The sequence below is a fragment of the Triturus cristatus genome, chromosome 3_1 (genome assembly GCF_964204655.1).
Source record: "Triturus cristatus chromosome 3_1, aTriCri1.1, whole genome shotgun sequence".
Taxonomy (NCBI): domain Eukaryota; kingdom Metazoa; phylum Chordata; class Amphibia; order Caudata; family Salamandridae; genus Triturus; species Triturus cristatus.
Genome location: NC_140583.1, coordinates 919,910,730 through 919,933,117, shown reverse-complemented (window position 1 = coordinate 919,933,117; position 22,388 = coordinate 919,910,730). Strand labels below are relative to the sequence as shown.

General features: G+C 40.5%; 1 protein-coding gene across 5 annotated transcripts in view; it reads left to right on the top strand.

The window, feature by feature from the left end:
• The window catches only part of TANC1 (tetratricopeptide repeat, ankyrin repeat and coiled-coil containing 1), a 740,414-nt gene that overhangs the window by 181,203 nt on the left and 536,823 nt on the right, over nt 1-22,388 (top strand). For all 5 annotated transcript variants that reach the window (XM_085645503.1, XM_085645500.1, XM_085645502.1 and 2 more), the window contains exon 3: nt 14,370-14,564. In XM_085645503.1, the coding sequence (XP_085501629.1) occupies nt 14,370-14,564 (195 nt within the window). The remainder of the gene's footprint in view (nt 1-14,369; nt 14,565-22,388) is intronic.

The window sequence follows — 22,388 nt, the reverse complement described above, 5'->3', positions numbered from 1 at the left end:
TGTCATGGAGTGCCGTAGAGTGGATAGAGTGCTTTAGAAAGGAGGGGCTTAGAATGGCATAATGCAGAATGAATTGAAGTGTAGTGTGGAGTAAAGTGTGTTAGAGTGGAGTAGCGTGAAGTAAAGTGGCATGCAATGGAGTAGCATAGAGTGTTGTAGAGTGTAGTTGCGTAGAGTGTCGTGGAGTGGCATAGAATACAGTGGAGTAGAGTGGCTTAGAGTGAAATGGTGTAGAGTGATGGAGTGAAATGCAGTAGGGTGTCATATAGTATACGTGAAATAGAGTGTAGTGGCGTAGAAGTGGCATAGAGGGGTGTATTGTCATGGAGTGGCGTAGAGTGGAGCGGAGTGACGTAGAGTGGAGTGGAGGGTGTGGTAGCGCACTGCCTTTACAGACGATACATTTTTAATTGAAATGATTATTACATTTGAATATACAGCACATAAACGATAATGTGTGGAAATGGTATCACCTAGTGTATTGATTTGTTTTGAGTGTATTAAAATATTTGTTTCCACCACACTTTAGCAATAACAACAATGTGGTTTATCAGTGCTTTTCAAATTTTGATCTATGGTGAAATATTTGCACAGGTCATTTACAGACATTTAAATTGTGTTGTCTGGGGAAAAAACAACAACATTGCAGAGCACTACAAATACCCAGCTTTGTCATATAAATCGTCTCACTTTGAAGTCTGAGAAAGATAAGTAAACAACAAGCTCCATCTAAAGACAGATATTTGACCTCTGTGTTTGAATGCACAGCAAATGTGACAAGATAAGAATAAAATGTAAAGGCCTGTTTACAGAAAGCGAGCACTCGTTTAAAAATACAATTGACATGTTCTGCTCCGCGGGAGGGACAAAGACCTATTGGACAGCCTTAAACAAATACAACCAGCAAATAGAAAGCAAGCAACTGTGAATAACAAAACTCCAAGCCAGTGGTAAGCATTGGGCGGAATGCTATTCCAGAGATGCTGTCCGAATGTCCACAAGAAGTCTTTAGAAACCAGACAGCTGTGCTGTCTGGTAGGCTTTGACCTAAAAAAACATAGGCTTTAATTTACAGAAATCACAATCCACCCGTAAATGCCAATTGACTTTAACACATGCTTTTCACCATCAATAAACCAGGACTAATGTCTTTATCATATCTTTCCATAATAAACAATCAGGCCTATAGCCTTTCTTATTGGCTTGTTACAATAACCAGCTCAAGCCTACTGTATGGAATGTAAGCTTTCCATAACACAGCCGTCCGGCTTACAGTCATAAAAGTACAAATGCACAAAATGCTACCTGTCCTAAGAGAGCATACCAAGGTTTATTGTAGTGCATATCTTCTATCTCCCCCAGTTTGTTCGGGTGGATCCCAAAACCAAAACCCTTGCCTCCTATGGTAATCTATGAAATTCCAAGTAAGAAAATGCCTTCCTTCAGACCTTAGCGCAGTGTAATAATGATGCATTCTTAAAAACATATTGCCTTTAACACACGCTTTCCATGACAAGTTAATCATGTCTACTGGCTCTATTGTAGTGTTTCATAATAAACCGATCAAGCCTATGAAATCTGACATGACGTTTCGCAATGAATGGGTGAAGCCGTTATTTTTTTTAACATTGACTTTACAGCTTACAGAACACAGGCCTATTCAAAGTGCACATAAATCGGGAGCCACCGTGCAGTTATTTATAAAATTACAAATATGTAGAAAAATAGAGATTGCAAAACAATATACAACCCCTCTCAACAGGACCGCACGAATCATCACAGTGAAAACCCCCAGGGTTTGTCAGAGTGTGTGGCTAACACAAAGACCCTTGCCTACTACGGTAATCTGTAAGATTACAGGTAACAAAGTACCTGTCTATAACCTCTAATAGAGTGATAACAACCAACTTTTAAAAGCCTACTCGCTCTAGTAAGCGCTTTTCACTATGAATAAGCAAGATGGACTGCCTTTGTCGTGATGTTTCATTTTAGGTGGACCAGACCTATGGCATCAGCCTTATTTTGCCAGTGCACCAATTAGGCCTATAGCTTGTAACCATAACCAATTCAGGCCTACAGTTTTGAGCGTCAGCTTTTCCGTAAGACAACCCTCAGATACACAATTACAGTTGGCTAAACAAAATACTATGGCTCTTAAGCATGCCTAATAAGGATTCTTACAGGTTAACCTTCTATATCCATGGTTTGTCTAATGGGGTAACCAACACCAGAGCCAATGCCCACTAAGTCATCTGTGTGTAGGCTTTATTATAGAGTAAAAACTCCACACTTAAATACCTATTGACTTCAACGTATGCTTTTCGCAATAAATGTCAGGTCTAGTGTATTTATTTTATCATTTCATAATAAACAAATCAGGCCTTAAAGACATTCTCATTGACTTGCTACCATAACCAACTAAGTCCTGCTGTGAAGAGTATAGGCTTTGTCACAAACAAAAAAGTGCAATTCAAGCAGTGTTTTTAGTGGAAGCACACAAATACTGCCCAAACAAATACTGTTCTTGGGGAGCCAACATGTGGGTGTTCTCTATGTAGTACTCTGAAAGCACTTTTTTGTTGATCATATGAAGTCGGACGACCGTTGTTCTGCCAACTCAGATTATTTTTTTTCATAAGCAGTTTTTTTAATTTTTGTTAATAAAATACGAATATCAGTACAGTCAAACCAACGCTGTCACAGACCACCCCCAGTACACATATAGAACTGCATTAGTCATATAAACCCAGACTGTGAAAGTCCACCATTTGTCCCGACTGTCAACCCTGGCTTAAACCCCATGGATGAACGTAGACCTGGTCATCCCATATTTTTCTCAAACACAAAACTGCACTCTGAAGCCTAAAAGTAATGACGGAAGGTAAGGGTGCTGGGACTGCAATACATTTCTCATGACTGCCCTCCTCGTAGCAGTGCTGCTGCCAGAGAAAAATGGAGAAAAAAAAGAACTTCTTATGCTTCAAGAGCTACCCTTAAACCCATGGAAACCTGGGTATATAATGATTATTACAAAGCAATGGTGCACATCGAAATCGTTTAAAGACATTAAAAGGCAAAATAAACTCATGCACTCGATGCAATAATTTCTGAACATTCATGAAATTCACACTTGTTCTTATGACACAAAAGAGTTACTCTTTTCTATTTTGTAAAATTAAACGGGGTTTGTCTACAAAACAGTGTATAGTGTCCCCAGTGAAACAACCACAATGAAACAAAGATAATTGCAACAAATATAAAGTAAAAAAGTGCTAGTGTTTGATTGTTACTTATCAGTGTCGATGAAGTTTTGACGTCTTAGCCAGATACGAAGATCTCATCAGATCTTAATGAATTTAGGGACATCTGACATTCTCATATTCTGTATCTAAATGGTAAGCTGGGATAATCGTGCAAGGGACGAAGGAGTGTTCACCCTTGTGATACTAAGAATAGAAATTAATACTCACTCAGGGGTAATCAATGGTCTCGGGAGCAAAGCTTTTCTCTGGCCTGCTTATTCTTAAATGATGCTTGATTTTGCAGGACCCCTTAGATAAAAGCCTTACAAGTGTCCCAAACAGTGGCTAAGGAGGCTGACCCTATATTGTCTGCAAGAAATGCACGACTCACTTTGCCAAAAATCTGACTGATTCCTACATCTAACAGAAGAGTCCGATTTACTGTTCAGCTTAGATTTTCCGGTTTGACAGGAAACTCCACCAGTATAGTGATAGCTGAATGGTCGGAGATATGCCCCGGCATATGCTTGACCTCTTTAACCTACTCCAGGACACTGTTATCGACAAAGGTATAGAACCTTTCTCGAGTAATGCAAGATTTTTTTTACCCATGCTCTTACTAAAGCTTTCGTTTTCTAATATTCAGTCATCGTATAATTAAAGCATCAAGAAATGGCTATGTCAGTATCCGGTGCTAGAGCCTAGAGGTAATGACTTTTTGTTATTGCGGTTTGGAAAGGTTGCACACATTATGAGGAAACGGGTATTCATGACAATTCCTGTCAAATGACTTCATTGAAATTCTTGATTAGAGGAAATTACTTCTCTAGGAAACCTCTCCTTTAAGTATCAGGCTATATAGGTCAATTTTCAAAATCTCTCCAGCAGTATCGAAACTGGTGCCCATTGATTCCAACTCCTTTCCAGTCTAGATCTTTCTGTGAATAAAACAACTCACTTTAAAAATTGCCTCATGGGCAATGTTATAATGACAGTCCTCGTGGCGGACCTTAATGGTTATTTTTAAGGCCAAGTTATATGAAAACCCATCCCCTTTTCTTTTTAATATCCCTGGCTTTCACATTATTCGGGGAATTCTTTTTTTCAATGTTTTTGATAGGCATGGATAACACACAAGTTGTGCAGCAAAACTATAATGTGTGCTGCGGATATGGCGCAATATATTACTATCTCTTTTGATGATCCCTAGCAATAAAATCAATGTCTTAAGTAATGTCACCTTTGAGGAGTGTTTTCTGGGCACCTTTGCATTTAGGGCCTCTTCCCATTGAATATGGGATTAGGAATGAGTTAAGTAGTGCTAGTTACTGCTGCATTCATATTCTCCTGATCTCTGCAGACAAACTGGTCTCTACTGTGGGAGCAGTGGAACCCAATAGCACGCAAACTTGTAGTTCGTGCACTAGATGGTGGTAAAAGAAAGGTTATCAACGTTTTGGTGACAATAGAAAAAAAAAACAAGAAACGATCACGGGCCTGAATAGTGGTAAGGCTCCTGGCCCCAATGGGTATCCTGCAGTATTCTTTAAAAAATATCCATATTAGCCACCCTTTTATTGTTAATATACAAAGAGGCTACAGAGGTGGGCCAACTGGTGCTATGATCTCTACAATATTGAAGCAGAGAAAGGACCTTGATGATTGTTTCTCATATAGGCCCATCTCGCTTATAAACTCTGAGGCCAAACCTTTGGCTTGAATCCTGGCAAAAAGACTGACGCAGGTTTTGTGCTTTCTGATTCATTATGATCAGAACCGCTTCATGCCACAGTGGGGAACGCAACAATGTATAAGTCGATTTGCAGATGGTTCTGACCGAGGCAGCCAACCTGACAGGCTGCTGCTGTGGTTCTTGTATATTTTGAAAAAATCCTTTAATTCCATGCATCACTCCTTTATGTTCCAGATTCCGGAATGTATGAATTTCGGTCCCCAGTTCTTACAATGTGTCCTGACTGTCTATGTCCTCATGGGCACAGGTGCGTGTCAGTGGTATGCTTTCCCACTCGTTTACGGTAGAAAGAGGCACGAAGCAGGGTTGTTCCCTCTCATGTCCAGTCACCTTGCGATGGGGAGCTGGGGGTTCTAGACCCATGTTTCAATTACTGGAATTCACAATTGACTGTGATAAATGACTGGATCTTTGAGGGTACAGTACTTCTGACACATCATACAGACTAGAGAGGGATCTCATGCAAGCCTGGGAGCTGGACGCAATCCTATTATATTGCTCTTCGATCCCTAGGAGGCGCACTGCTTTGAATAGGATACCACTAGTCTGTTGGCAGAAGGCCTTGAAACACATTGGCTACTTTATGAAGATAACAAGAGAAACCTGCTTGTGGCGGGGTACTTGGCTACCACAGGTGTTTAATCCTGCTGGATTTGGCTGGTGGGACCTTATTTGTATATTCAGGGTGGGGGTTAATTGGGAGGGGGAACAACTTAAGACATTCGGCCAACTGACTATAGAAGATGATCTTCACCCTTCCCAATTCCTCCGCTATCACCAGCTTAGGTATGGCATTCATGCCTACCGACCCCTAATGCAAGCTCTCTGTAATTTAACCCCCAGAGCCTAAAATTTTCATGGAACAAATTATTAAGAGTGGTATCTTGCTCATCTATAGATTCCTAGTCACACTCTCTCTGGTTCCCTTTTTACTGCTGAGGGACAGACAGCAATCCGACATAGGCCGGCTGGAGGATGATGAGTGGGTAGAGGCAGAAATGACTGTTCAATCTCTGGCTATATCAGTCAAGTTGATAGTAATATAATTCAGATACTTTCACCGCACCGATTATGATCCCACTAGGCTTTGGCACATGGGTAGGCGCAAGTGTCGGTCATATGATGTTGGGTGAAGCAAGCGGATCTCATTCATATGGTTTTGAAATGCCCATACATTGGTACTTGCTAGAGATATGTTCCTGACTGAGTAGAGCACTTTGATATCTGTTGGTACCTGACTTGCACATGTGTTCTTGGCGATTGAGTGAGATGGGGATAACTCTGGCATGCCTGGTTGCAGTGGGGTTATGAGTCGCTAGCTGGTACATCGCCCGCCACTGGATTGCACCCACTGCTCCTTGCCTCGATGAATGGGCACAGGGGACGGACATTTGTGCAGCAGCAGAGCGCACAGTGTATAAGGCGAGGGGCTGCCTCTCAAATTTCATGGAAGATGGGACATATGGTTGTTGGAACAAAACTGATATGGAGGGGGAGGGTTGAGAAGGGACAGGGGTATCCGCAACACGTGATGACATTTCCTATATCCTGCATTGGACCTTATGCTCAACGCTTGGATATGTGCAGATTTGTTATTGCTTTACCATAATAAGAATTTTAAAAAATCCTTAAAAAAAAATACTGGTCTCTGCGCCAAAGTTAAAACGTAGTCTGTGGCATGTGGAAAGCACGTGTCTTGTAGCAATATTTGCGCTTTGGCACCATTTTAATTATTCTGCTAACTCTGCTCCCAGGATTTCAGTTCTAGAGCTATTGTCCTGCTTGTTAGAAAAACCATAGGAATATATTTGGTTGACAATGGCTTGATTAACATCTGGACGTGTGGGAATAAGTAGTTGGCTGAATGTAGGAGTAGGCCAATTACTTGTAGGCATAGTTGGGTAGTTTTTGAGGGTCAACACACGCTGACCATTCACACCTCGCCATGGTCCTTGTGACTGGTGGTTGGTATTTTTGGTAGAAAACGGCGTAGAGCATGTGCCTTCATGGCACACTAGATGCTTTTCACAGCACATTAAATATTTCCACGTGCTATGTAGACGAGAAAGAGGATATTAAATTAGGAGAACGGCTGTCATGCCTGCTTATAATTATCGAGCACACCAGTTGTTCCATAAGTATTGCGTCACTGTGTGTCTGATAGAGATGCTAATATTCAGACATAGGTTGGCTTCACAATAAGTATTGCACGGTAGAAGCCATTTTGAAAAATAAAATGAAGTTCGGTGAGGAAGGAAGATGGCTGCCTTTCAGACCGTAGGCCATTGACTCATTCTCGAGAAATGTTTTACTTTGGTGAGAAAGACGTTTGCTTTCAGATTTCTGGTGTAAGTGGCGGTTTGTTGGAAGAAATCTCACACATTCCACTTCCCCTCTTTGACAAAACCAAAGAGCCAGCAGGAGCGGTATGCATATATACGAGACACTTAGAAAATATTGACACTGTTGCCACGGCTGTACTTGCCAGACACGCTACTGAGGCGGCTGCAGTGTGGGGCAGAGCAATCATGCCCGCTATGGGCTGGAGTGGTGCAGATAAAATGCCAGAAGATAATGAGACGGATTTAGCAAGGGAGGCGGCATGACTGGGCAATCCAGATATGTGCAAATAAGCAACAGACTCGTTTCAGCTGGATTTCTAATGCAAGTGGGTGTAAATGTGTGCTCTGGCATTAATTTAGAATGTAGATTTTGTCTGCTTGAGGTTTTCCATCTTTTCAGACAAAAGTTTACTTTGCAGTCATCTTCACTGAAAACAGCAACATTACAGAAAGGCAGGCAAACGCTCAACCTTCACTGCAATGCCCTCTGTTTAACTAGAAATGATAACCAGGCCTTTCAGTTGAAAGATTTGTGGTAGCTTTAAAAGAAAAAGTTATACAATAATTGATGGGTTTACATGGTGTTTCGTACTTATTTGTCTTCGTTTGTGCCCTAGGTTCTGTAATCTGGCGATAATTTATGTTAGACCTACCGAACCCCTCCCCGACCCGTTTTTTAAATTCTAAGGGTGGGTTTACATACATTTGCTGGTATTTGCGATATGTAAGCGAGCTGTTAAATGCATGTTCAGCTTCATCCACCCCGTTGGGTGATGAAGACTGTGCATGCATTCCCTGCCAAGTACCACGCATCAGGCATTAGACTAACGCAATTCAGTGTGGTGCTCCGCATGTCCGCGCTTAAATGCATTGTCACGCATAATGAGGCATAGCGCCTCAGCTGTCAATGAAGCGCTGCCTGAAACTGTTATATTGGAGTGTGGCACCTAGCAGTGAGTCGCCTATGGTGTTCTGCTCCCGCAGGCTTGGGGCTCACAGCTGAGCTAGTAGGCTGGTGGCAGGGTCACTGCTACAATGTATCTCAAGATTCATTGATTCCCGTGGCTCAGCTCTCAGCCTGACGTCACGTCGAGATAGTGCCCAATGGCTACTACCAAGACATAGCCCAGTCAAGTTGTGAAATAAATGTCTAGCGCCGCGTGGGGACATCACCTCCTGCTTCCAGAGCGGAGTTTGTTGTGGGAGGACAGCTGGCTAGTGGTTTGCAGCTGTCATGGCGCTAGCAGCACTGTCTGCTGCTCGCACCGGCCGACACCCGCTGTTAGCTGTTATATTGAAATATGCCCTCCGCCCGTGGCAAATTCTAAATTGCCAAGGGAGGCGGAGTCAGTGACCATTGCAGCAGCCGTCAGGACAGTCTGTCACTGGCCAGTACTCACTAAGGACTAGGAGGGGGAGGCGGCAATCCCAAATTGCCACTGTGGGTCGTGGCCTGAGCCTGCCTTGCAGAGTCGCTGCCTGCAAACAAAGTTGAAGTAAGTTACCACTACCCATACGAGATGAGTGTGTGTTAATAACACAAATTCCATTTTAAACAGCGTGCGATCAGGAAGCTGCCTAGAGTCAATGAGTGCCAGTCATGTTAGTTACTCTAATTCACTACTAAGATGACACAAGTGGATCGGACCCTGTGTAACTGTTCATGGTGTTGGGGCCTCACATCCTAGCACATGGCTGAACCCTGTGTACAGTGGACATAAAATGATGGATTAGAATGCGGCCTGAGTAATTTACCTGTGGTTGAGATTATTTCAGTTATTTCACCCAAAATATTTTTGTTACTGTCCGGTGGTACTGACATAATATCTCCCTCTGTAGACCCCAGAGCCTGACAGAGCATTCTTCTCACCGCCCACATTCTGGAAGTGCTTCTCTGAGCCCCAGAATCCATCACATCTCATCTTTCTCTGTGGCTCACACCCTGACAGAATAGTTTATCTCTCTCTCCAAGAGACCCTAGCAGAGCCGTTCCTGTCACTTCCTGGCCATGTCCCGTCCAGGTGTTTCCACCTGTAGAGTCTCTTTGAAGCGTGGGCAAGCGACGTTGAACTGGAACACAGCCCTAGTAATTTTCCAGTGGTTGAGATTAATTCAAGCATTCTCCACCCATCCCCTTTTTTTTTTCTCTTCCGATACCGGCATAACCTCAATGCCCCCAGATCCTGACAGAGCTTCTCTTCCCTTCACCCTGACGCTGGCAGTGCTCTGTCAACAGCCAGGATGGATGTATTTGTTTCAGTATGTGAAACTGAAATGTTAGAGGAAAGGAAAATGCAAACTGTGATTTTGGTGCGCATCAAAAGACTCAAATATGAACCCTAAGGGCACATGCATAATTTTTCTCTGGGAGCTGAACTTTGTTATGCCCCAGTCCAGCTGTGATCTTGGTTTATGAGAGCCCGTTCAAAAATGTTTGTAGCAATGAGTTCTTGTTAAAATACTGCCTAGGGGTGGAAGGCAACCGAATATTTTAAGAAAGGGGAGTCTCATATGGTAAAGAAAGGGGCGTGGTGGAGGGGAGACATTTGAATGGTGGAAGGAAAGAGACTGTGCCAAATATGGGGTAAGACAGCGGAAACAGGATGGCAGAGGCTCTACGGAGGCTCTTTGTAGGTTTGTGGGAAGTCCAGCATTGAGTTGTGGAGACCATCTTGTTATTTACAAGGTTCAACAGTACAATCATGTTACAAGGGCACTAGGTTAGTGAAGTGCCCTTCCATCTCTGGTGCTTTCCAGCAGTTTAAAGATCTTCTTAGAGTTAATTGTTGCTCAAATGAATGTAATTTCTGATATTTATATGTTTCCATCATCTTTATTGCTTGAGTTTGCTTGTGGGAAAGTGCCACTCCTAGTGGTTGAAATGTCACTCATAATTACACTGAAATGATGAAAATGTCACACATAGCTATCTATCTGTTTACGTTGAGTCTAGTGGTTGTCCCAGGTGCAGAGGTCCATTAAAGGGAGCAGGTGTAAAGTTTCCTCTTCGAGATGTTACCAAGCCTTTGGAGGTGAGCTAGCAGTTTGCGTCAATTTTGTGGATTCGGCCTTCTGAGAATGGCCATTAATCACTTTGAACCATTAATGACCATGGCAAACGGCACATAGTACCTACTTATGCCAGGTGCAAATATTCAGGGTTTACTAAAGCAATGTAAAAGCAACCAATCCCTTTTGTGAATTAGCATGCACATTCAGTAATACATAAATCCTGGTCCCTTCTTGGAGGTTGACCACATTGCTCCTTGTCAGTTGGACACCAAATGCTAATTATTTCAAGTTAACTGAACAGGTACTAAATGAAAATCAATTGGTTGCCAAGGGGTTCATTATTGCATTGTTGCAGTTCAGGTTACAGCCAGGGCATTGTCCTTCCATGCCACACCAGTTTCCATACTTTTCTTCACTCTCGTCATCAAGTTATCAAGGCTCATGAAACCTTGAGTAGGCCCCTGTGGCTAGCTTGCTACTCCTTGCTGCCTCCATTATGGATAAGGAGCTTGGAAGACACTTGCAGAGAGTGAGATTCTCGGACAATGGTACATCTTGTTTTCTCTGGTCCTTTGATGAAGCAGATGATACACACACAGGCTAAAAGCCAGTGGGTTTACCCCCCAACATCTCCTGTAGGCCCAAGGCCTGACAGATATCTCAAATGCTGCCCTACTTGGCGGTTCATATATGCCCCAGGTTGGTCAAACCATGCATACTCTCCCTTCTCTCTGGTCCACCCTGAAAATGCCCTCACGGAAATCTGATCCCCTGCAGTTAAATTATAATATCTCTTTTCTGATCTTCTAGCTAGTTGTGACCTTGACTTTTACTGGGAAGGATGATGAGGAAAGTCCTTGATTATTTTGGACTTGACTGAGTCCTGAGTAACAGTTAGGTAAACCTCAAAACCACTAGTTTTGCACAATATTCCATATTGGTTCCACCTATGTATGACACTAGTTGTCGTTGCCATAGACCGGATAGAAAATTTCTGTGTGGCTAAAAAGCCTAAAGATTACATAGCCACATCGGATTCTAAGCAGAACGCTCACAGCTTCTGCCATTTGCCAATTTTCACCTCCGAGCAGCTTGATTCATTGTTTGGTCAACAGAAACGGACAAACTAGCCACTGTGGCTCGTAAAGTTTTTTAGGGAAATACCTGCAGAACATTCCTGTGTAAAAACATTGCCTGGCTTTCCAACAAACCTGTACCTTGTCGAGCTCCTCTCTTTGTCAGACTGCCCAAGAGTATGCAGAAGCTCAACGCCTATGAATCTTTGAAACTCGTTTGCATAGAAACCTCCTTCTCTGGCGCTGCAACCTATGCTTGGGTCGCTCCGCCCCTTTCTACTCGAACTATGCCCAACCTTCTCAGGTTCATGAAATGGCTAAAGCCTCACCTATTTCACCTGGACTTGGGCGAATCACACCTCTCCTCTCTTCCATAACCTGTGCCCAAATATTTATCCAGCTGCTGTGTCTGGCTTCCTGCCATGTTCCTATGCTGTAACTGCAGCTTTTTGTGTTCATTGTTATTCTGTCTGTTCTTATGTAATTGAATACGTTTCATGTAAAGCTCCCTAATACTATGGTAGAAGTGTGATACATAATAGTGGTAAATAAATTATTGGTTCCTTAGTCTGTTATCTTTTGCTTCCTGCAGAAATAAGTACCAGTTTAGGTTGATTTTGTTTTCCAATATAAATACCAGCTTATTGGTAACAGCAGTGTAAACCGTACCAATCTTTCATCCTTTGGAAGTAGTCCTTTTTAGGGCTCACGCCCTAGCGTTGCAGTGCGCAGCACTGCTCGCGCAGGCGAGAGCCCTTTTGTATAGGCTTTTGAAAGCTGACCACACGCTTGTGCGTGTGATCAGCTTTCAAACGTCAGGCATTGGCTTTTGCGTGCTTTTTTTTTTTACCAAAAAAAGGCACGCGAATGGGCTGCCGCACCACTAGTTGTTGACACTAGCAATCGTGACGCGATCACTTTCAGTGCCGCTTGCTCTCAATTGACTCTCCGCACAGCAGGTCGGCAGCTGCTTTCGAGGCTTGTTTTGTTTGCTTTGTACCTCTTTAGTAAGCCTTGTATGACTTTGAAGGTGTAGTACGCTGCCATTATAGGCCTATGTGGGACAAAAACATCATATAGCTGTTTATGTGCGCATTTGATATATAATATTTTAGCTGTGCTATAATTTGTTGTTTATGCCGCTAGGCTACAATGCCATTATCTGCGCCCGGAGTGCTAGCATTTAAGGCTTTTTTGTTTTGTACCTTCTTAGTAAGCTTCGTACGCTGCTATTGTATGCCCATGTTGGATACAAAGATGGTATAAGTTTAAAGGTGTATTATGCTGCCATTATAGGCCTATGTTGGACAAAAACATTGTACAGCTGTTCATGTGCTCGTTTGATAAATAATATTTTAGCTGTGCTGAAATTTGTTGTTTATGCCGCTAGGCTACAATGACATTAGCCGCGCTCTGAGTCCTAGTATTAAAGGCGTTTTTTGGTTTTGTACTTTCTTAGTAAAATTTGTACGCTGATATTGTATGCCCATGTCGGAGGCAAAGATATTCGTGAGAGCGCCCGGAGTGCTAATATTAAAGGCGTTTTTTTGTTTGCTTTGTACCTCTTTAGTAAGCCTCGTATGCTGCTAATGCAGGCGTGTGTTGGACACAAACATCGTACAGCTGTTGATGTGCGCATGTGATGTGTGATAATTTAGCTCTGCTGAAATGTGTTTTTTATGCCGCTAGGCTACAATGCCATTAGCAGCGCCCGGAGTGCTAGCTTGTTTTTTTTGTTTTGTACCTCCTTAGTAAGCTCGTATGCTGCGATTGTACGCCCGTGTTGGATACAAACATTGTACAGTTGTTCATGTGTGCATGTCACAGCACCTGGAGTGCTAGTATTAAAGGCGTTTTTTTTAGTTTGCTTTGTACTACCTTACTAAGCCTCGTACACTGCTATTATAAGCGTGTGTTGCACACAAACATGGTACAGCTGTTAATGTGCGTATGTGATGTGTGATAATTTAGCTCTGCTGAAATTTGCTGTTTATGCCGCTAGGTTACAGTGCCATGCAATAGGTTTCGAATTTTACAAACGTAACCAATTGGTATTGTAAATGATAATGCCTTATATTATTACAGTTTTTTTTAAACACATAAATAAATGGCATTGCCATTTGCAATGCCAATAGCTCAAAATCTCACAATTGCGAGACCTATTGCATTGCAAATGCTTGTTTAAAGTTTCATACGGTATCTTTGAATCACACAGATACATTAATAATTAATGATTAGGCTGTCTACATTTACATACATTTCATTTTTTGATTCACAGAGGTTTTGGAGCACCTGTGTCCCGGTTGTGTGTAAAACAGCATTTTACAAATGTAAATTAGGCATCCTAATTCACAGAATAGGTATTGCGAAAAATGTACCAGTGTGCCTCGTTTGCACGTTAAAATTGGGATTGTGGCCATTTTGGGGTTACAGATGGGAGTGATGCTCTTACAACACTAACCAATCCTAATTTGGAGCATTCATGGTCACTCGTTGCATGTAGTTTTCACCTTGGAAGCTCACACGACGTTTCTCCTCTAATAAGATGGTGTAAGCTCATTTGCACAGTGAAGAAGAGGAAGGCTGTGGGGGTTTGTCCACGGGGAACAATATAAGCCCGCTTTAAAAAGACAAAAAATGATGTGTGCAAACACACATTTGGGGCCACGCAGAACGTATTTTTTAGCTGGTGGCCATTCCAAAAGCTTAAAATATTGTGCATTAAAGTAATTCTGTAAATCTGTGACTGTCTCATAAATGTCCTGAAATTTTTTGTGAATCCCTTAAAAGTAGGAAATCTACTCTAGACATAGTCATAGACTCCTAGAGTAATTTGCGAGTTCTGAAATGTGGTCTTTAAACATTCCAGTGATTTTACTAAATTTCCAGTCGCTTTTGTGTGTGTTTGATTAATATTCTAAAATATTTGCTATATTTTCAACAGGTGAGGAAAATGCATCTCAAGTTATTACTGTTCCTGGTCACAACTCCGATTACCCTGTGGGCAGAAGAACCTCTACACCAGACGACCTGTTCAGAATGAGTATAGCTAAAGGGGTTTCAATGTCATTGCCTTCATCGCCACTGTTGCCACGCCAGCCCTACTCCATGCCACCGCGATCAAATAAAAAATCTCCAGGTAAGATTTATTCGCTCAATTTCCCTGTCTGTATTGCCCGAGTAGTCAGCGATGTGGTCATTTTCTAAAACGATGAGCAGTTGGTTTCATTCTTTCGCATGAAAGCCTACGTAACTTGATCATATGCTTGTTTTCATGTTCTTGACTGTACCCTCTTGACATCACATTTCAGGCACACAGGATTGGTAAATTACATCTTCAAAAATCATCTTTCTGCCTACTACTTTGCTGCTTTTATCTTTCGTTTGACTGAATTAAAATTCTTGTACTGTTTATTAAATTTACTGAAACCTTTCCTTCTTTATTTGGGTCTGTCTACATTTTTTGCCTCCAATCTAAGCACGCCTTTTTGGTAAAATGATTACTCTCTCAGTTTTAATAAATATAATTATTTTTACTCTTGTATCGACCAGTTGAATGTATGAGCATTTTTTAATTGATTTGCACAGTGACTTCATAGTATTACGTTCTTCTGGTACTCCTTGCTTCTGCAAACGTTCTTTCACAGATGCTGGTAATCTCCCATCTCACTCCATATGAACACTGAGCGCTCTGGTATCCCTCGGGATCATGTTCACGCTATATAAAACTTTATAAATAAAATAAATAAACACTGAGCACTTCACCTTTCTTAGTTTGTGCCATTTTACATCTTTTGTGGCTGTAGATTGTATTTTTATAGCATGTGCGGCTGCAGGTTTTACTGTTCTGAAGCACTTTAAATAACAGTTATGGTGTCCAGTTTAATGGCACTCACATTATTTGTATCTCCAGCTTACACAAGTATCTCGTGTGAGGATGTAAATTGATACTTGTATAGCGCACTACTCACCCGCAAGGGTCTCAAGGCGCTTGTACGAATACCGCTGTGGAACCCATCCTGGCTTTCCCTGTGAGGCGTCCACTCCTGGGCACCCCCAAGGTGGAGGCCAGGCATCCTTAGCGTTGTGGGGGCCGTTGTGGAGATTAAGCAAGCTATTGCCCAGAGTTGCAGAGTGGGACTCCATGATTGGAATGGCACCTAGGCGAGAATTATCAGGTACGTGGAATTTTTAAGCCCAAGACCCGCCGAGGCGGGGAATTGAACCCTGGTCCCGGGCTAGACCTCTGCATCAGGGTCTGCCACTCTAATCATTGAGCCACACTTCTCTACTAACCTTGCATTCATTTTAGTCTGTTGAGTATGGGGACGGTGGCTGTTGATCGGCAAAGAAAAGCCCTCACTCCTGTTTCTGGTAGTCCGTTGTGCAACTAGGCAGAGGTGCATATATGAAAAGGGAGAGGCTGCACAGAGACCGAGAAATAGTGCACAGTGATGCTACCAGCCCCAATGTGGTCATTTAAGTATTCAATGGAATAGTAATATGGAGAATATGTGGAAGAAAAGTGGTGGAGTCCGCACACGCCAAGTTTTGACAGTGAAGAAGCAGCCCAGTTCATGGTCCAGAATGAGGGTGCAAATGAAATGAGAATGTAAATTAAATGAATGAATGGATGTTGAAGAGAGCACCTTTGAGTTTGAAGGGTGGGTCAGGAAGATGAGGATGGCAGAGATCAAATTCAGAGACTTGAGAGAAAAGCTGGTCTTATCACACTAAGTAAGCATTCAAGTTTGTTCAAGAGGAGAAAGGCGATAGGGTAAGAAATACGAGGGAGAACATGGCTTGGCGTGGGGCAGAGACAAGCCAGGGGACAGAATTGGCTTAGCAAGTTCCAAAGGAGTAGACTAGAGGCAAAGAGGAATTCCCATAGGCAGAAGTCGCTGGAGAGAGCAGTCACACACACTGCAAAGAGTGGAACTGGAGGTTTTCCATGAAAGGACTGTGGCGACTGCTGCAAGTGGGGGAGGGAGAGGGAGGATGGGATGGGGAATTAGGGAAATAATTATAAGTAAAAAAATAGTACCTGTTCCGATGCTGTCAGCAGCCTCGGTGCTCCTCTTCTCTCCTGATGATGTCCCAGCAGTCCCTGGGAAACTAGCAGAGGCTCCCCACACAATCTCTGCGCTGCTCTCAATAGCATGAGAGCAGCACCAAACAGTGCCTGGGAGCCTGTCCTATTTCTCCAACCTGGCTGTTTAACACAGCTGGGTTGGCGAAAACTAAGTGCGCATGACAGTTGTGCCAGCTTAAGACGGGCAGTCAAACAGTCATGGCCACTTACAGTGTGCACTACCCCTCCCCTGCTGGCTGTGACAACAGCAAAGCCCTGCCCAGATCGGACTGGCTTTAGAGGGATAGTGGTAAAATAAAATGATAATAAAACTATAAAACTTTATTTTTCTCATTTCCCACAACTGGCTCTCCGGGATGGGGGGGGGGGGGGGTGGTTGCGATGAGAGTTATGATAATTTACTGTGGGAGACTGAGGCCCAACTTAGCTTATAGTTGAAGCTTAGTGTGGGTTACCTGGAGGTCTTGCATGGAAAGCGAAAATTCTCTATTCTTGCAGTGCTTGTTTCAAGAGATTTTGGATCCGTTTTGTCTTGGGGTTTTTCAAATGTCTTAGTAGGTCGATCACAGCAGGTTACTTACACTAGTGAGTCATTCTTGGCCAAAGTGCACACTATCTCTTGCAGTTTGTGCACTACAAATGGCAATACTGTTGCATAACATACTGAAGAGCCACTCAAATGTTTGTCATTATCATTGTGCTTTACTGCCATCTAACCACTCCCGACCCATCCAAACACCTGCAGACTAGGCCTGGGCAAAATTGCAATTATGCTGGCTTAATTGTGGTAACACTGCATAGCGAAATATGTGCGTTAAGTACCAAGATTATGCCATTATGCCACATAGTGTAATTTCGGGGAGAATTTTCTTTTTTAAGATTAAAAGTTTATTGAAAACAATATACAACAATAAATATGAATCACAGTTAATAGAGATCAGTTTTCAATGAAAATATAATATGTGATCAAAACTACGAAACAAATTAACTATGAGCATTAGTCATGAAAAAGCACAAAAATGGGAATAAAAGGGTGAACTTAGAAGTTTGTACTGAGTGAAAGGAAATAATTTAAAGAAAGTAATGAGTAAAAAGGGCAAGAGAAAGAGGGGAAAGAAATGAAAACAACACTATGCTCATTAGTAAAAAATATCGTTTGACAAAGGATTCATTGAACATGATATTGAGTAGACAATATTTTATTAAATATCTAGTATAAATGACAGACAAAAATAAAAAAACAGATCAGGGAGGGTTATCAACTTCAGCAGGAATATTTTTAGCTAAAAAGCTAGACTTGATTATAAATAACATACTAAGAAGCCACGGTTATTGTCTTTTAAAAGCAACAGATAAAGGATTTACATAAGCATTATCCATCCTGTGATTAGAACAAATAGTAATTCACCAAGATTTGAAGTTCGTATTAGAAGCTGATTTCCCAATTTTCACAGATATGCTGAAATGCTACTGCTAGCAACAAATCAATTAGTCTGCTGCCTTGAGAGTGGCTGACACCGTCAAAGGATAGGCTTCCTAATAAAAATCTTCAAAGTGTGAAATGAAATATGAACGTGAAAAATGTTCTTTGTTTGAGACCAGACATCCCCATATATGTAATAAAAAGAAAATAATGTGTGCTTTAAATCGCTGTTTGTCTCATTATAAGACCAATATTTAGCGAAAGAATCACCACCAGCGAACTGTGTTAAGGATGTAGGAGTAAACAAAAGACAATTATAAATGAAATACTAAGCTTAGGTAGGATTAGCTGCACTGTATGATTTTAAAATGTTAACTAAACTTTATTCCTGAAGTCTACAGACCAACAAACCTTAAAACCTTTTTCCTAATGTAATTCAATTTTCGATTTGGATCTAATACCATCAGATAAGTTAAGGGACTTCTTCATTTTTTAGGTCAGTAATTAAAACAATGATGAATTATGGTGAATGTTTTCAGAAGAAACCATTGAGAGAGTTAGAGATTGTCTCAATATGTAAATTGCATACTATTAAAATCCAGATGTTTCTCGTCTACCACTAAATGATGTATCAAGATAAGTTCTTCATCTCTTCAACATTTTCAGAATAGTGGTCTGTTTTTTAAAGTAATGTCTTTATTTCACCAAATAGAGAAGTAAATGAAATCTGACTTATTTTAATTATCTGAAAATAAGAAGGGTTTTAAAAGTTTACAGGTGAAGACTATGCCAGTCAAAGATAGGCTGGGGGCTCTCTTTGGAAAAGATATAAGTTCTATTAAAGAGTTAGGGGAAATGAAAGAACATTCCATTCCAAAACAAAAAGTTTTCTGGTTAAGCGAGACAAATTTAAACCAATATGCTACTTGCTCTAAGCAGAGAGCAGTATGGTAAATTAGGAAAATTAACTCCCTCCTCCAATTTGGTCATCCTGAGATGTGAAATAGCTAATCTGGATTTTTTGTTATTCCAAAGAAAGTTTAAGAACTCATAGGTTTATTGGTATATTATCAGGAATCATTGAGACGCGATATAATGCAATTTGAGACCCAATCTTTATATTGGAATTAAGCCTTCCACACCAGGATAGGAATAAAGTATTCCACTTAAAAATAAGGTTCTCTAGGTTTTTTTTTTAAATGTCATCAAAATTTATATTTATTGTCTCTCTAATCGAGTTAGTGAATCAAAGTCCTAACCATTAAATCTTAGTGGAACCCAAAGGAAAACCCGACGAGCTAAAAGGTTGGTTATTACAAAATGGATTAAGAGGTAAAGGCTCTGAATCATCATAATTAAGTTTATAACTTCAGAGCAGAAAAATTGTGTACTTCCTAGAGAAAAGATGTTACTGAAATATTTGCATTAGATATAAAAAAAAAGAGAATGTCCTCTACATAGACAGATCATTTCATCTGATTCTTTCCATAAAAGAACCCAATAATGTTATCATATTGTCTGATTCTGGATAAAAAGTGCTCAAGGGCAATAATGAAAGAAGAGGGAATATGGGGCAGCCCTGTTTGATACCTCTTTGTCGAGAAAAGTACTTGGATAGATTTCCATTTGCAAAAATAGCTGCCTTAGGAGAGGAATAAAGAATGGCGATAAGATTTTGCATCTTGGGACCAAAACCAAACAATTGCAGTGTTGCGAAAATAAATTGTCAATCAGTTCTAGCAAAAGCTTTCTCCGCATCTAAGGTAATTTTGCTAAGGGATAGGAACGGTTTAATGATTTGCTAAGGACCTCAAAGAAGACTCTAGTATTGTCAAAGGAAGACCGACCTTTCACAAAGCTAATCTGTTCCATTCCAATGAGATGTGGTAGAATAGGGTCAATTCATAACGTCAGAATTTTAGCTAAACTTTTATAGTCTTTATTTAGAAGGGAAATTGGTCTGTCATTTTTACAATATTTTATATCATGATTATCTTTAGGAATAAGACAGATCATAGTTTGGGTAATAAAATCTTAGAATAAATGGGAATACAATTCTACAAGACACTCACCTGGGCCAGGGGCAATACCTTTCTTAAGTAAATTAACTGCATTATTAATCTCCTCTACAATAGATGTCTTCAAAGTGTTCAAGTCAATGGCCTCATTCTCAGTGCATTTATTAGAGTCTAAATAAGTGTCGATTTGTATATCTGTAGGGGAGGACTCCATGATCTTTACATGAGACAAATTCTTCCGGGATATCTTTATCCTTCTAAGAACAGAACCTTTTTTGTTTATAATAGTTCATTTTGATTCATCTTTCTGTATCTTTATGTAGTTACCAGCAATTTACCAAATTTATTGTGTCCGCCATAATACCTGGCACTAGCTTTTAATAGATGAGAGAAGGCATTCTCTCGAGGAACTGTATTATAATGTTATCAAGTTTTAATCATTGCATTCTTTCACTGGAGATTTTGGATGATAATAATTATATTCAAGTTTTCAATTGTTTTCTAAAAGTTACTTTGATTGAAGCTTCTTTTTTATTTTTGGTAGATGTGAAATGAATATTAAAACCTTGTGCAGCTGCTTTAAACGTTAGATGGAGAAGTCTCAGGGTTTGCTAAATTGAAAAAAGTCCCTCCCAAATGAGCAAAATTTGGCAACAACTGGGTGAATTAATGAGGAATTATTAAACTTTAAACCCTTGGCATGAGATTTGGGAGGGATTAGTTCGAAATCAGTGATCACAAGAGTGTGATTAGAAGACATAATTGCACTGATTTGTCCATTCAATAACCGCTAAGGCATACTTTTTAATGAGAATAATACGAGATTGTGATTAGTAAACAGGAGAAAAAAAGCATACTTACTTAAATTAGGATTAAATATTCTCCATATATCACTCGAAGATCTCTGGGAAACTGCAGAAAGGAAAGTGCATTTTATTGAAAACTTTCGAATTCCTGATTAGTATAACATCAAATAGCTGGTTACAATCCGCCCCAGTATAAAATGATCGGTGTTATAAAGCATCAACATTTTTGCAATATTATTCTGAAAACAATTCTCAACTGAAGTGGGACCAGAAACATTAAGATTTGTAATTGGAATTTTGTTAACATTCAGCTCAACAACAATACACATACCATCCTTGTGTTCTTGAGATTTAAGCACAACACCAAGATTCTTCTTAGACAAGATAATAACACAGTTTTACTTATGGAGATCAAGAGAGAGAAAAACATAACTCATCCAACATCTCTTAAGTTTCAAAGCTTCAGATTCTGGAAGGAGACACTCTTGGAGTAAAACTTTATCCGAGTTAGGTTTGGCTAAATGAGAAAGAACTCTGTCTTTTAATGGGGTTTCTGGGACTTTTAACATTCTATGCAATTACTCTGAGTGATAACAAAAATATTTACGTGTAAATACCCACAGACAATAAGAAAAAGAACCAGTATAAAAACAGTAGGTAGTCAAAAAAGAAAATGAAATGTAAATAGAACTAGGGGGCAGGGAAAGAAAAACAGACACAGAAAGTAAGGTAAGAAGAAAGGTGGAAAGAAAAATAGATAACAAAAAGATGCAGTACTAGTCATAAAAATGACAGCTTCAAAATATACCCAAGAAAGCAAACATTCAAGTGGGTCGGAGGTTGGTGACATTGAGAGGCCAAAAGGTAAAGACTTCACAGTCTTCGTACTGAACAATGAGGATGTGGTAAACATAGGATAGAAACAGGAACTAACTAGGTGATTTGTATATAGTACCTGTTGAAAAATAGAATGAATAATTAGGAAAATATCTCTAATGTGCTAATGAAGTCACACAACAATAAAACAGTTAAACATAAATACATATAACAGATAAAGTTGAATAATAATCTAAATGATTACGTCTTTGACAATTCCATTTTTTCTCTGCAGTCTTCCAAAAACTTTTTGAGATTAGATGGATCTTCGTAAGTAATCCCTTTGTCTTTGTAAGTTACCTTAATATGCATAGGGTGAACTAGATCAAATCTGATGCCAATACTTCTCAATGCCGGTCTTACGTTTAAGAATTGCTTTCTTCTGTCTGCTGTAGCTATTGCAGCACCCTCAAAGAAAAAAGAGATTCTGACCAGACCAAGTTGTTTGGTGATTGGATCTTGCTGCCTTGAGGACCCTTAGGTAATCTATACATTCTAGGACTACAATTCGAACTCTAATTGGTTTCAAATTTGATCTTTGGCCTAATCTGTGAGCTCTTTGAATATTTAATTGCACTGAAGATGGTAGATCCTAAACTTTTGGAATTAAAGATTTGAAGAACTCCAGCGGATCTGACCCTTCCACATTCTGTGGGATGCCATAAATTCTGAGATTGTTTCTATGGTTCCTGTTTTTCAAATCTTCTGTACGTCTTACGTTTTTTTTTTAAAGTTTTTATTGTGCAGA